This window comes from Rhamphochromis longiceps, linkage group LG14 (genome assembly GCF_057381845.1).
Source record: "Rhamphochromis longiceps isolate RC_006_pf linkage group LG14, R_longiceps_female_GT1.1, whole genome shotgun sequence".
Lineage (NCBI taxonomy): Eukaryota > Metazoa > Chordata > Actinopteri > Cichliformes > Cichlidae > Rhamphochromis > Rhamphochromis longiceps.
This window is the reverse complement of record NC_140570.1, coordinates 41240688-41253907: the sequence shown is the minus strand read 5'-3', so window position 1 is coordinate 41253907 and position 13220 is coordinate 41240688. Positions and strand designations below refer to the sequence as shown.

Sequence of the window (13220 nt, the reverse complement as noted above, 5' to 3'; positions counted from 1 at the left end):
GTTTGACTTTTCCTAGTCTCACATGTGTTTGATCTAATTATTTATTGAATTGTAGTTTACACATTGATTTCTTGTGATCATATGAAGTCTCTGAGGAGGTGAATTGAGCACTCATAGCTTAAAAGATTGGGCGACCTGATAATTTTTCCACCTGTGTTTTCATGAAGGATTTTTTTTCTGACCCTTGGGGCATTCTTTCAGTCATGAGGTCAGTGTGCCACAGTGGGCGTGTTTTCAGAACAGAGTTTGTGAAGAAGCAGTAGCAGAACTTTAGCTCAGTGGGGAGTGATTCAGGGGTCTGAGTACAATGTCATAACCCACGTTGCCTAAGCACTCTGTTGAATGGTAAGCGCTGGACATTTACCATGATGGATTATCATCAGTGAAATTCTTCCCCAACTGTTTCATGTCTGTTGCTTTGTTGGAGTTTCACTGTTTTGAAAACCTGTGGTTATATGATGTGATGATAAATAATATGGATCCTGCAAACAGTATTACCTTTGTTTTTTGAATGGAGAGGAGGATGACGGTAAACTCATCTCAGAGTTCATTCTTGGTGTTCAGTGCCTATTTTGACAGCGGGCATTTGAAATATTTATTTTTTGTGATCGTTATGTCTTTATATTTTTTAATCATTACTGCCAATGTCCTGCTGATTGTGGTTATCTGTGTGAACAGAAGCTTACATGAACCTATGTACATGTTTCTGTGCAGCCTGTTTGTGAATGAGCTGTATGGTAGTACAGGGCTGTTTCCGTCCCTCCTGGTTCAGATCCTCTCTGATGTTCACACTGTTTCTGCTCCTCTCTGCTTCCTGCAGATCTTCTGTGTGCACACATATGGAACTGCAGAGCTTGCTAACTTAGCCGTCATGTCTTATGACAGATATCTTGCAATATGTTTTCCTCTTCAATATCACACACGTATGAGTCCATGCAAGGTATCCATGCTCATTGTTCTAACGTGGTTTTCCTCATTTCTTGTAATCACTGTTTTGATTTCTCTGAGTGCTCCTCTGCAGCTGTGTGGGAACATCATTAACAAAGTGTACTGTGGCAACTACTCCATTGTTAAACTGGCCTGTTCTGACACCACAGTCAATAACATCTATGGACTCATTTCCACTCCTCTCACGATCCTATGCCCTGTATCTCTGATTCTCTACACCTACATGAGGATCCTTAAAATCTGTTTTTCTGGATCCAAACAGACCCGACAGAAAGCCGTCAGCACCTGCACGCCTCACCTCGCTTCTCTGCTCAACTTCTCTTTCGGCTGCTTTTTTGAAATTCTGCAGAGCAGGTTTAACATGAACAGTGTACCCAGCATGCTGAGGATATTTTTATCATTATACTTTCTAACATGTCAACCTGTATTCAACCCTTTAATGTATGGACTGACCCTGTCCAAAATCTCTCTCACCTGCAAAAAACTACTCTGTGCTGACATGTAACACCCTGTTATTATATCCGTGCTAATAGTAAAACTAACTGCAGCAAATCTTGATGTATGAACAGATTTCATGAACTGAACACAGTAAAACCTTTGATGTCTTCATAGTTAAAAAATGAAACAAAACAAAAACAGGCAAAATTCTGCAGGTGCGCTACAAATAAGTAAGTAAGTAAGTAAGTAAAATTTTATTTATATAGCACATTTCTAGATAGAGATCACAAAGTGCTTTACAAGATATAACAGATTAAAAAGACAAAATACAAACAAAGTTAGCAAAAAGCAGTTTTAAAAAGATGTGTTTTTAGCTGTTTTTTAAAAGTAATCAATGAATCAGCGGATCGTAAGTCCTGAGGAAGGGAATTCCACAGTCTGGCGGCCACAGTAGCAAAAGCTCTATCACCCCTAGTTTTCAGTCTCGTATACTGAGTGACAAGTAGGCCCTGACTACTCGACCTCAGAGACCTACTAGGGGCATAGGGCTGTAAAAGTTCAATAATATATGGTGGTGCTTGTTGTTGAAGAGCCTTGAAAGTTAAAACCAAAATCTTAAACTGGACTCTAAATTCAACAGGAAGCCAATGTAACTGCATAAGCAACGGTGTTATATGTGAAAATTTAGAAGCTTTCGTCAAAAGTCTTGCTGCAGCATTCTGAACGATCTGCAGACGCTCCAAAGAACCTTTATTTAAACAAGTAAACAGGGAATTGCAATAGTCCAGTCGTGAAGAGATAAAAGCATGAATAACAATCTCCAGTTCGGTATAGGATATTATAGAGCTCAATTTAGAGATATTTCTTAAATGATAAAAGCAGGACCGAACAAGAGATTTAACATGACTATCTAACGTAAGAGCAGGATCAAGGATAATCCCTAAGTTCCTGACAGATGGTTTTACAAACGTTGAAAGAGGACCAAGACCATTTATTATACTGGGTATATGTCTATCTGGGGCACATAAGAGGACTTCGGTTTTACTTTCATTTAGTTGGAGGAAGTTTTCAGCCATCCAGCCTTTAATGGTTTCCAAGCACACATTTAAAAGCCGCAGCTTAGAAGCCTCTTCCGTTTTAAAAGATATATAGAGTTGGATATCGTATAAGGGTTTTAATATGTGGTACAGTAACTCTGGTAATCTGTTTCATTTTGAACTGTTACAGTGAGTGATGTTTAGTGGTGCAAAGGATCAAAAGTCTCATAGTTTGGATTGGATCACGTTTTTTTCGTCACTGATCGGATCAATTTTCAGATCAGCAGAAAAAAAAAGAAGACAAAAATGTAATTCGCCATTTTCTTATTTAAGTATTTTTTGCCTATTAAAAAACATTCAACTCAAGACTCATTTCACGCAATTATATAAAAACAAATTAAGATGCAATATAGGGCAGTACAGGGCTTTGTATCTACCACTCCGCTGTGATATAATGAGTGGACGCGCGACGGGATGCCATAGCGTGGCTCAAGCACGTTCATCATAGTTTAAACTAGTGCTGTCAGCGTAAATCTTGTTAAAATGACATTAATGCCATAACTGCATTAACATGGCAGATCTGCGTTAACTAGTTACCGCGGATCGCCCCGTGCGTGGGGCTGCACGGCGTCAATGCATCAACTAACACGTTGACTAGTTTAAACCCCTTCTTTTGCAAAACAGAATACGGTCTCCCGTCTGCAACTAAACACCCCAATAGCTTTTGTAATAGCTGTAGCCGAGTCGGATTTGGCAACGAAGGGCTGCTTAAATACCGCAAACTCCTCTGCTCCTCCACTTGGACCGCTAGCGCTGGCCATAGCTATCGCTTGACAGACTGACCACGTGCACCATACACATATTTTATCCTTCTTTTTCGAATATTCGGATCACGTGCGTGCCGAACCGCGGAGTGAGATCGGTTTGGATTACGGATCAACCGTGATCCATTGCACCACTATTGATTTTACATTACTGGTTTGTTTCAGGTTGATCATGTTGGAAAGGCAGGAAAAGTCACTGGAACAACTACACACCTCCCTTTGCCAAAGATACAGTTAGGTCCATATATATCCGGAGAATGATAGAACTTTTGTTTATTTACCTGTTTATTGAAACATATTCCAATTCAGTAATATCCATGTCCATCATATTACTGAATATAATAAACATGGACATTATCTGTAGACTCTGAGCTTTCATTTGAGGGTATCCACATTAAAACTGGATGAAAGGTTTAAGAGTTTCAGCTCCTTAACATGTGCCACCTTATGTTATTGGACAATTGGACAATTTCATGAACAGGCAGTTCTTGTCCTTATCAATTAAGCAGATAAAAGACCTGGAGTTAATTTGTGCTGTGGTGCTTGAATTTGAAAGATTTTGCTGTGAACAGACAACATGGGGTCAAAAGGAGCTCTCCATGCAGGTGAAACAAGAAAACATCTTTTTTATCACTTCTACAATAGTAGAAGTGATAAAATCTACAGTTTGATACATCCTGAAAAAGAAAGAGAGCACTGGTACACTGTACCATCAGCAATGCAAAAAGACCAGGACGTCCACAGAAGACACCAGTGGTGTATGTTCGCAGAAACATTTCCATGGTGAAGAGAAACCCCATCACAGCTCCACTCACATTGCTCGGAAACAGGCCCACTGGCCGGGCCAGTTAGCCGAAAAGCCAACGGATGCCAACACAGGACCCAGAAGCCACGCTGTACCCACGCTTACGTAAGGTCTCCAGAGTAGCCCGGTTTCAACTGCTTCTTAACCTACTTAACCAAATGTTAATCCAAAGTCTTCTTCATGCAGAAGCGAATGAAAGCTCCAATTGAAAAAGCTACTGCGTACTTTTTAGCTCCACCCACTCGTCAGTGCCAGGTAGCAGGGACAAGCTCAGTTCTGTGCACCTGCCTCCTAACACCATTTAATGTGCAGCTTGGACATCAGTCACCAGTTCCATCCTCTGCTGCTCCTCCATTCCAGTTTATCTCTGCTAGCCACGGGATGCCAGTTTCGATGTTTTCTATCCCTCCTTCTCTATCCGTCATGCCAGTTTCTCTGCAAAGATTTAAAAAAAAAAAAACAAGCTCATCTTCTACAAATGCAGCAGCATGCTTTTGGCACTGAGTTGCCAGTCTCTCTGCACCTATCGTTGGAAAAAGCAGATGTGAACCCTTCTGGCACTGTGATGTCCGGTTCTTTCTCTATCCCTCCTTTGCATATGCAGCAGCAAATTTCGTGCCACTGGTATGCATGTTTTTCCACATTGGTCCTTCATAGTGAACCCTTTCGGCGCAGGGATGCCACATTCTTTCTCTATCCCTTATTTGAAAATGCAGCAACAAGCTTTTCTGCATCTATCATTACAAAAAGCAGCAGGGAACTCTTCTGCCTTTAGGATGTCATGTTTGCAATATGCAGACTTCCTGACACCGGAATGCCAGTTTCTCATTTGCAAAATGCAGAAGCAAGTTTTTCTACCACTGGGTTGCCAGTTTCTCCACATCTAGCCCACATATTCTAAGCAGCAGACATTCCTTTTGGCACTAGGATGTCATAAAGAATGTCAAAACGAATGTCAGGCTCTCTTTCTCTATTCCTCATTTGCAAATGCAAAACAAAACTTTTTTCACTGCGATACCAGGTTCTTTCTTCCCTGATCTTCCTTTGCAAAGTACAGCAGTTTACTCTTTTGGCACTGGATTGGCAGCTTCTGCCATCAACCATTTTCTCCAAAAATACAAAAACTTATTGTCACCGGGTTGCCACTTTATTTTTCTACTATCTCTCCTTTGCAATTTGTAGAAGCAAAATTTTCTGGCACCGGGATGCCAGTTTCTCTTCCTTCTATCCCTCTTTCACAAATGTAGCAGCAAGTTTTCCCTACTGAGATGCCAGTTTCCCTGCATCTAACCATCTTTCACAAGATATAACAGTGCACATTCCTGGCACCATGTTGCCAGTCTTCATATCCATATCAGTCATTTGCAAACATAGGAATAATGATTCCTCACACCAGTTTCTTCTTTTTGTCCCCTCCTCCACAAGATGGAGCAGCAAACCCTTCCGGCACCAGGATGACAGTTTTTCTGCCATCTTTCCTGCCTTTGCAAAGCACCAGCTTTTCCACCACCATCCAATGCTTGAAGATGATCCTGATATCACAAATGGTAAAAATGATTCCTTTGAGATGCTCTAATGTCTTCTGAGTGTTTTGCACAACTTCATTCAAAACACTGAAGTTATAGTGAAACAGAATCAGCGGAGAGGTCAGGTGACTAGTTAAATGGCGTGTTGAGACCAAATGTAAAGGCAAGTTTTCTTTCACGGCGCCATCCATCTTCATCCGCTTTATCCGAGACCAGGTCGCGGGGACAGCAGCCTAAGCAAAGAGGCCCAGACCTCCCTCTCCCCAGCCACCTCCTCCAGCTTATCCGGGGGAACACCAAGGCGTTCCCAGGCCAGCCGACAGATATAATCTCTCCAGCGTGTCCTGGGTCTGCCCCGGGGCCTCCTCCCGGTGGGACATGCCTGGAACACCTCACCCAGGAGGCGCCCAGGGGCCATCCTTGTCAGATGCCCGAACCACCTCAGCTGGCTCCTTTCGATGTGGAGCAGCAGCTGCTCTACTCTGAGCCCCTCCCGGATGGCCGAACTTCTCACCCTATCTCTAAGGGAGAGGCCAGCCACCCTTCGGAGGAAGCTCATTTCTGCCGCTTGTATCCGCAATCTCGTTCTTTCGGTCACTACCCACAGCTCGTGGCCATAGGTGAGGGTAGGGACGTAGATCGACCGGTAAATTGAGAGCTTCGCTTTTACACTCAGCTCCCTCTTCACCACGATGGACCGGTGCAGCATCCACATTACTGCAGCTGCAGCCCCAATCCGTCTGTCGATCTCCGGCTCCCTTTCATGGCGCCATTTCGAATAAAGTCTATACAATAAATATTCAAATGTCGTGATGTAAACACCTTCAGTGACTTGTGTGAATTCATTTTTGTTCCTTCATAAATGAGTACAGCTGATTGTTTGACTTTTCCTAGTCTCACATGTGTTTGATCTAATTATTTATTGAATTGTAGTTTACACATTGATTTCTTGTGATCATATGAAGTCTCTGAGGAGGTGAATTGAGCACTCATAGCTTAAAAGATTGGGCGACCTGATAATTTTTCCACCTGTGTTTTCATGAAGGATTTTTTTTCTGACCCTTGGGGCATTCTTTCAGTCATGAGGTCAGTGTGCCACAGTGGGCGTGTTTTCAGAACAGAGTTTGTGAAGAAGCAGTAGCAGAACTTTAGCTCAGTGGGGAGTGATTCAGGGGTCTGAGTACAATGTCATAACCCACGTTGCCTAAGCACTCTGTTGAATGGTAAGCGCTGGACATTTACCATGATGGATTATCATCAGTGAAATTCTTCCCCAACTGTTTCATGTCTGTTGCTTTGTTGGAGTTTCACTGTTTTGAAAACCTGTGGTTATATGATGTGATGATAAATAATATGGATCCTGCAAACAGTATTACCTTTGTTTTTTGAATGGAGAGGAGGATGACGGTAAACTCATCTCAGAGTTCATTCTTGGTGTTCAGTGCCTATTTTGACAGCGGGCATTTGAAATATTTATTTTTTGTGATCGTTATGTCTTTATATTTTTTAATCATTACTGCCAATGTCCTGCTGATTGTGGTTATCTGTGTGAACAGAAGCTTACATGAACCTATGTACATGTTTCTGTGCAGCCTGTTTGTGAATGAGCTGTATGGTAGTACAGGGCTGTTTCCGTCCCTCCTGGTTCAGATCCTCTCTGATGTTCACACTGTTTCTGCTCCTCTCTGCTTCCTGCAGATCTTCTGTGTGCACACATATGGAACTGCAGAGCTTGCTAACTTAGCCGTCATGTCTTATGACAGATATCTTGCAATATGTTTTCCTCTTCAATATCACACACGTATGAGTCCATGCAAGGTATCCATGCTCATTGTTCTAACGTGGTTTTCCTCATTTCTTGTAATCACTGTTTTGATTTCTCTGAGTGCTCCTCTGCAGCTGTGTGGGAACATCATTAACAAAGTGTACTGTGACAACTACTCCATTGTTAAACTGGCCTGTTCTGACACCACAGTCAATAACATCTATGGACTCATTTCCACTCCTCTCGTTATCCTATGCCCTGTATCTCTGATTCTCTACACCTACATGAGGATCCTTAAAATCTGTTTTTCTGGATCCAAACAGACCCGACAGAAAGCCGTCAGCACCTGCACGCCTCACCTCGCTTCTCTGCTCAACTTTTCCTTCGGCTGCTTTTTTGAAATTCTGCAGAGCAGGTTTAACATGAACAGTGTACCCAGCATGCTGAGGATATTTTTATCATTATACTTTCTAACATGTCAACCTGTATTCAACCCTTTAATGTATGGACTGACCCTGTCCAAAATCTCTCTCACCTGCAAAAAACTACTCTGTGCTGACATGTAACACCCTGTTATTATATCCGTGCTAATAGTAAAACTAACTGCAGCAAATCTTGATGTATGAACAGATTTCATGAACTGAACACAGTAAAACCTTTGATGTCTTCATAGTTAAAAAATGAAACAAAACAAAAACAGGCAAAATTCTGCAGGTGCGCTACAAATAAGGGTTTTAATATGTGGTACAGTAACTCTGGTAATCTGTTTCATTTTGAACTGTTACAGTGAGTGATGTTTAGTGGTGCAAAGGATCAAAAGTCTCATAGTTTGGATTGGATCACGGTTTTTTTCGTCACTGATCGGATCAATTTTCAGATCAGCAGAAAAAAAAAGAAGACAAAAATGTAATTCGCCATTTTCTTATTTAAGTATTTTTTGCCTATTAAAAAACATTCAACTCAAGACTCATTTCACGCAATTATATAAAAACAAATTAAGATGCAATATAGGGCAGTACAGTGCTGCTGAGGTCCTTGGGATGGGAGGTCTTTGGTACCGGTACCACACAGGAGGTCTTCCACAGCTGTGGTACTTTCCCCAGTGACAGGCTCAGGTTGAAGGGATAACCTAGGATGCCACACAGTTCATCTGCGCAGCACCTCAGGAGCCTGGAGCTGACGCCATCTGGACCTGCAGCCTTCCTCACCTTGATCTTGCGAAGCTCGTTCCTCGCTTGAAGTGCTGAGATAGTAAGAGTGGATTTTGGGGGAGTGGTGTGTATGTTGGAGTCCACAGAAGCCGGGGGTGGGTGTAATGACTGGGAGCTGGGAGGTGTGAAGTCCTGAGATGAAGGACAGGACGTCCCTGAAGATGGAGGAGATTGCAGCAGGGGGGGACGATGCTGTGGGAGGGGTGGGTGTTTGATCAAACCTTTTAAAATATTTATTTAGGTCATTCACCCACCCCAAGTCTCCTGCAGCCTGGGGGGTTGGTTTTTGTCCTGAGATTGTCTTCAGGCTGTTCCAAACCCCTCTGATGTTGTCCTGTTGCAGCTGCTCTTCCATCTTCCTCCTGTAGTTTTCCTTTCCTTGCCTTATCTTCCATTTCAGCTTCTTCTGAACAACTCTCAGCTCCTGTTTGTCTCCAGATCTAAAGACTCTTATTCTCCTTGAGGAGAGCCTTAATTTCAGGATTTATCCATGGCTTGTTGTTAGAAAAACACCGTACCTTTTTGATGGGTACGGTGTTGTCCACACAGAAGTTCATGTAATCTGTAATGCAGTCTGTGATGCTGCTGAGGTCATCCTCCAGGGGGCTGCAGAGGTCGTCCCACACAGTAGAGCGGAAACAGTCCCTCAGGGCCTCTTCAGTCTCTGCCGACCATTTCCTTACTGTGCGTTTCACAACTGGTTCTCTGTGTACTAGAGGTTTATACACAGGCTGGAGATGAACCAGATTGTGATCAGAGCCCCCCAGGGGAGGAAGAGGTGATGAGCTGTATGCCTCCTTGGTGTTGGCAATGTTTTATTGTCTCTGGTGTGGCAGGTAACATACTGGGTGAAGGTGGGGAGAGTGGAGGACAGGGAGATGTGATTAAAGTCCCCAGAGATCAGGAAAAGGGCCTGAGGATGCTGTGTTTGGAGTCTGCTGGTTACAGTGTGCAGGACCTCACAGGCTGCTGCAGCGCTAGCAGAGGGCGGGACATACACAGCTATTAGCTATGAAAACTCTCGCGGTACGGTCTCATGCTAACCGCTAGCAGCTCAATGTCCTTACAGCATAGCGTCTCTTTGATAGATAAATGACCAGAGTTACAGCATCTATCGTTCACAAACACAGCCAGACCCCCTCCTCTCTTCTTACCACTCTCCGTTGTTCTGTCGGCCTGGATCAGATGAAAACCATCCATGTTTACGTGTGAGTCCGGAGTTAGCACAGTTAGCCACGACTCTGTGAAGCACATCAGGCTGCACTCCCTGTAGCTCCTCTGATGTCGGGTAAGGGCTGCCAGTTCATCTACTTTATTGGGGAGAGATCTCACATTCCCCATAATAACAGATGGAATCGCTGGCCGGTACCTCCTAACTTTACTGCGACGCCCGATCCCGGCCCGAGTACCGCGTCTTTTCCTCCTCACCTCACGGGGGATGTTAGCTTGCTCGGCGGTAGGCAGGGCAGCGGAGGCTCCGAGGGCTAACAGCTGCTGTAAACAATGGGAGGTCGGACCTCCACGCGCTCTCCGGACAAAGACGCTGTAAAAAATGTAATAACGAACACCATTGTCCATAGAATTCTGAGCTCCATTGTGGGGGACAGCAGTCCACAATAGAAAAACAAAAACAATAAACACAAACAACAAAGAAACATATATTAAAGAGAAAAAGAAGGATTTGTTCAGGTCGGAGCTGCTGATACTGGCTGCCAGCTCGGAGCAGCACCGGAAGTGTCTTTAAGGTCATTAACATAAGATGGGGCCTGATTATTTAAATCCTGTGAGGAGCAGGATTTTGAATTCAATTCTGGATTTAACAGGAAGCCAGCAGAGACAAACTGATACAGACCAGAAAGGATACAAAAAAGTATCACTAGTTGTCAAAACCCGGGGCATAGGAGTCCAAAACAAAACACAATGGCAGGCTCCATGCCACGATGGCGATGGAGACAAAGCATCCTCAGGCAGCTTGGCAGGTGGTCAGCGGCAGCATGGGCAAAGATCCTTGAATGACTTGGCAGGTGGTTGGCCGCGGCCTGGGTGAAGACAGTTTGGCAGGCGCAAATGGTGCAGGATGTGGCTTGGCAAGTGCAGGCAGTGCAGGATGTGGCATGGCAGGCACAAGACGTGCAGGACTCGGTGTGGCAGGCTTGGCAAGTACAGAACCAGATGACCTCTCGCTGAGACATGGCTGGGCCAGATGACATGAAAACCTCTGGCTCGCAAAAGGCTCTGATTGCTCTGGCTGGGGCTTTGCAGCGCTTGCAGGCACAGAAACTAGTTGGACAATAACCTCCCCAAAACCCAACAGTTACAGGTGCAGAAGGGGACTGGGTCTCAGCTACCCTCGCCCTGGGACCTGACACAGGTGCAGGCACCCGGCACAGGTGCAGAAACCCACTGAACCCAAGCCACCCCCACCCGTGGAACTAGTCCGGGTGCTAAGGCGGACTGGGTCTTGGCTAACCTCACCCTGGAAGCTGGCACAGGAAAAAGAGATGGCTTAGTATTGGCCTCATGTTTGACCCATACAAACATCAGTCTTTGAAGAGGTTAGTTCAGCGAGAGAAAACACAGACTACAGAAAAATTTGCTGTAGGTAGCTAGACATAGTGCTTGGAGCAGCCGGCACAACACTTTTACAGGCAGGTTCAAAACACAGCACACAAAGAGCAGATTCAAAGTCTTTAGACTGACAAACATAAGGATCAGTCTCTGATTGACAGCCAGTCTAATCCTAAGGGAAATCCCAGAATGTGGCAGACAAGTCATGATTCTGAGTCCTGCTTGACAAACTCAGGAGCAGAGAGTTCAGTACTGTCACTTGCCGGTTTGTCTGGGAACTTAGCCTATATCTGTCATGGCACAGGCCGTCAGAAACAGGATGGACCCATGGGGCACGTTAAAAACACAGACACTGGAATTGATCGATGGTCAAAGAGACCGTAACAGAGGAGAGTGGTATCAGCGTGGGGTTTAAACGGTCTGCAAGATTATCCAATGACACTGATTCCCAGTAGCTTACTTGTCTGCCGGCACATGTAGTAAATTTGGAGAAGGTCTGGTTGAGTTTGAGGTATTCCTATCCGTGAAGAAGTCCAATTGCAAGTGCAGAGACGCAAGCAGGTGAGAAGAATGGAGTCTATACCGGAGTGAGGGTGGAGAATACAGCAGTAAAAGTCCAGTGACCGAGTGGAAGGAGAAATGTAGATGGTGAAGTGAGTAATCCATGGACACAACTAAGCACAAGAGAAACAAGGTAAGTACAAGCATGAGATTCAATGAAGTACATGAGTTGGCTGAACTAACGCTGGGTAGCTGATGATATGGCAAAGAGTTGCTGTGTGTGCTGGTCTTAAATACTGTAGCTCCTAATCAGCCCCAGATGCAGCTCCCAGGAAAAAAACTAGGTCGACTCTGCCCAGAGGAGCAGAAACATGACACCAATATTTGGTGAGGAATGCAGCACATTTGCCGACCAATGAGCACCTCTAGAGTGGGGAGAGCTCATTCAAAAGAAAGCAGTCCTACATATTTATTTGATATGTGCATTGAAGGACATATCCTGGTCAAAAATGACTCCAAGATTCACAGTGTTACTGGAGACCAAGGTCATGCCATCCAGAGTAAGATTTCTTTAGATACCATATTTCTAAGATGTTTAGGGCTGCTTCTAAATTCAGTTTGATCTGAATTAAGAAACAGAAAGTTAGCGGCAATCCAGGTCTTTATGTCTTTAAGACATTCCTACAGTTTAACTAATTGGTATGTGTCATCTGGCTTCATGGATAAATAAAGTTGATCCACTGGTGACTAATCTTGTTAAACTCTCACTCCCGTCTCTTACCCCACTGATTGCTAATATCGTACACTCCTCTCTTATATCGGGTTCTGTTCCTTCTTCTCTTAAAACTGCAATAATAACCCCAATACTGAAAAAGAATGGTTCAAATCCCTCCAATCTAAATAATTTCAGGCCAATTTCAAATTTGCCTTTCTTAGCCAAAATTCTGGAAAAGATAGTGGCTGCACAGGTTCATCGTCATCCCACTGGAAATTACTCGTACGAGCAGTTTCAGTCCGGCTTCCGTTCATGTCACAGTACAGAAACATCTCTAGTAAAAATCACTAATGATCTTCTGCTTGCAGCTGACTCTGGACTCATCTCCATCCTCATTCTCCTTGACCTTACAGCAGCTTTTGACACTATCTTCCACTGCATCCTTTTTCACAGGTTGGCATCTATTGGCATCAATGGTACAGCACTCACCTGGTTTACCTCTTATCTCTCTGGCCGCTCACAGTTTGTTCAGTTACTCCCTCACAGATCAGTATCTACTCCAGTTAATTCTGGTGTACCCCAAGGCTCTGTCCTGGGTCCTTTACTTTTTATCATCTATCTCCTACCCCTTGGTAATATTTTTAGGAAGCATAACATCCAGTTTCACTGCTACGCAGATGACACCCAGCTCTACCTATCCTCCAAACCCACAGCTACTCTCCCACCCACATCCATTTCTGACTGTTTAAGTGAAATCAAGGTCTGGTTTACTCACAACTTTCTTAAACTTAATGGCAATAAAACAGAGTTAATTTTAATAGGCACCAAATCAAAACTGACCACAGTCCCAACCAGAAATTTTTCGTTATCCATTGATAACTC

The 13220-nt window shown here is 44.0% G+C and overlaps 2 protein-coding genes and 1 pseudogene across 2 annotated transcripts; 2 read left to right on the top strand and 1 right to left on the bottom strand.

Annotated features, from left to right (window-relative positions):
* The first annotated feature begins 295 nt into the window (after window positions 1–295).
* LOC146654806 (olfactory receptor 11A1-like) lies at window positions 296–1453 on the top strand. The gene has a single exon (XM_085380133.1). It carries the CDS (start codon window positions 512–514, stop codon window positions 1451–1453), a length of 942 nt encoding a protein of 313 aa, XP_085236259.1. The 5' UTR covers window positions 296–511.
* A 5298-nt stretch (window positions 1454–6751) lies between these two features.
* Window positions 6752–7912, top strand: LOC146654805 (olfactory receptor 11A1-like). The gene has a single exon (XM_085379797.1). It carries the CDS (start codon window positions 6968–6970, stop codon window positions 7907–7909), a length of 942 nt encoding a protein of 313 aa, XP_085235923.1. The 5' UTR covers window positions 6752–6967; the 3' UTR covers window positions 7910–7912.
* Window positions 7913–8489: 577 nt separating this feature from the next.
* On the bottom strand, window positions 8490–9366 carry LOC146654804 (uncharacterized; annotated as a pseudogene).
* Window positions 9367–13220: the final 3854 nt, after the last annotated feature.

What these genes read in the sequence shown, in the direction of transcription:
- LOC146654806 (XM_085380133.1), top strand. Translation starts at nt 512, where the DNA reads ATGGAGAGGAGGATGACGGTAAACTCATCTCAGAGTTCATTCTTGGTG.
- LOC146654805 (XM_085379797.1), top strand. Translation starts at nt 6,968, where the DNA reads ATGGAGAGGAGGATGACGGTAAACTCATCTCAGAGTTCATTCTTGGTG.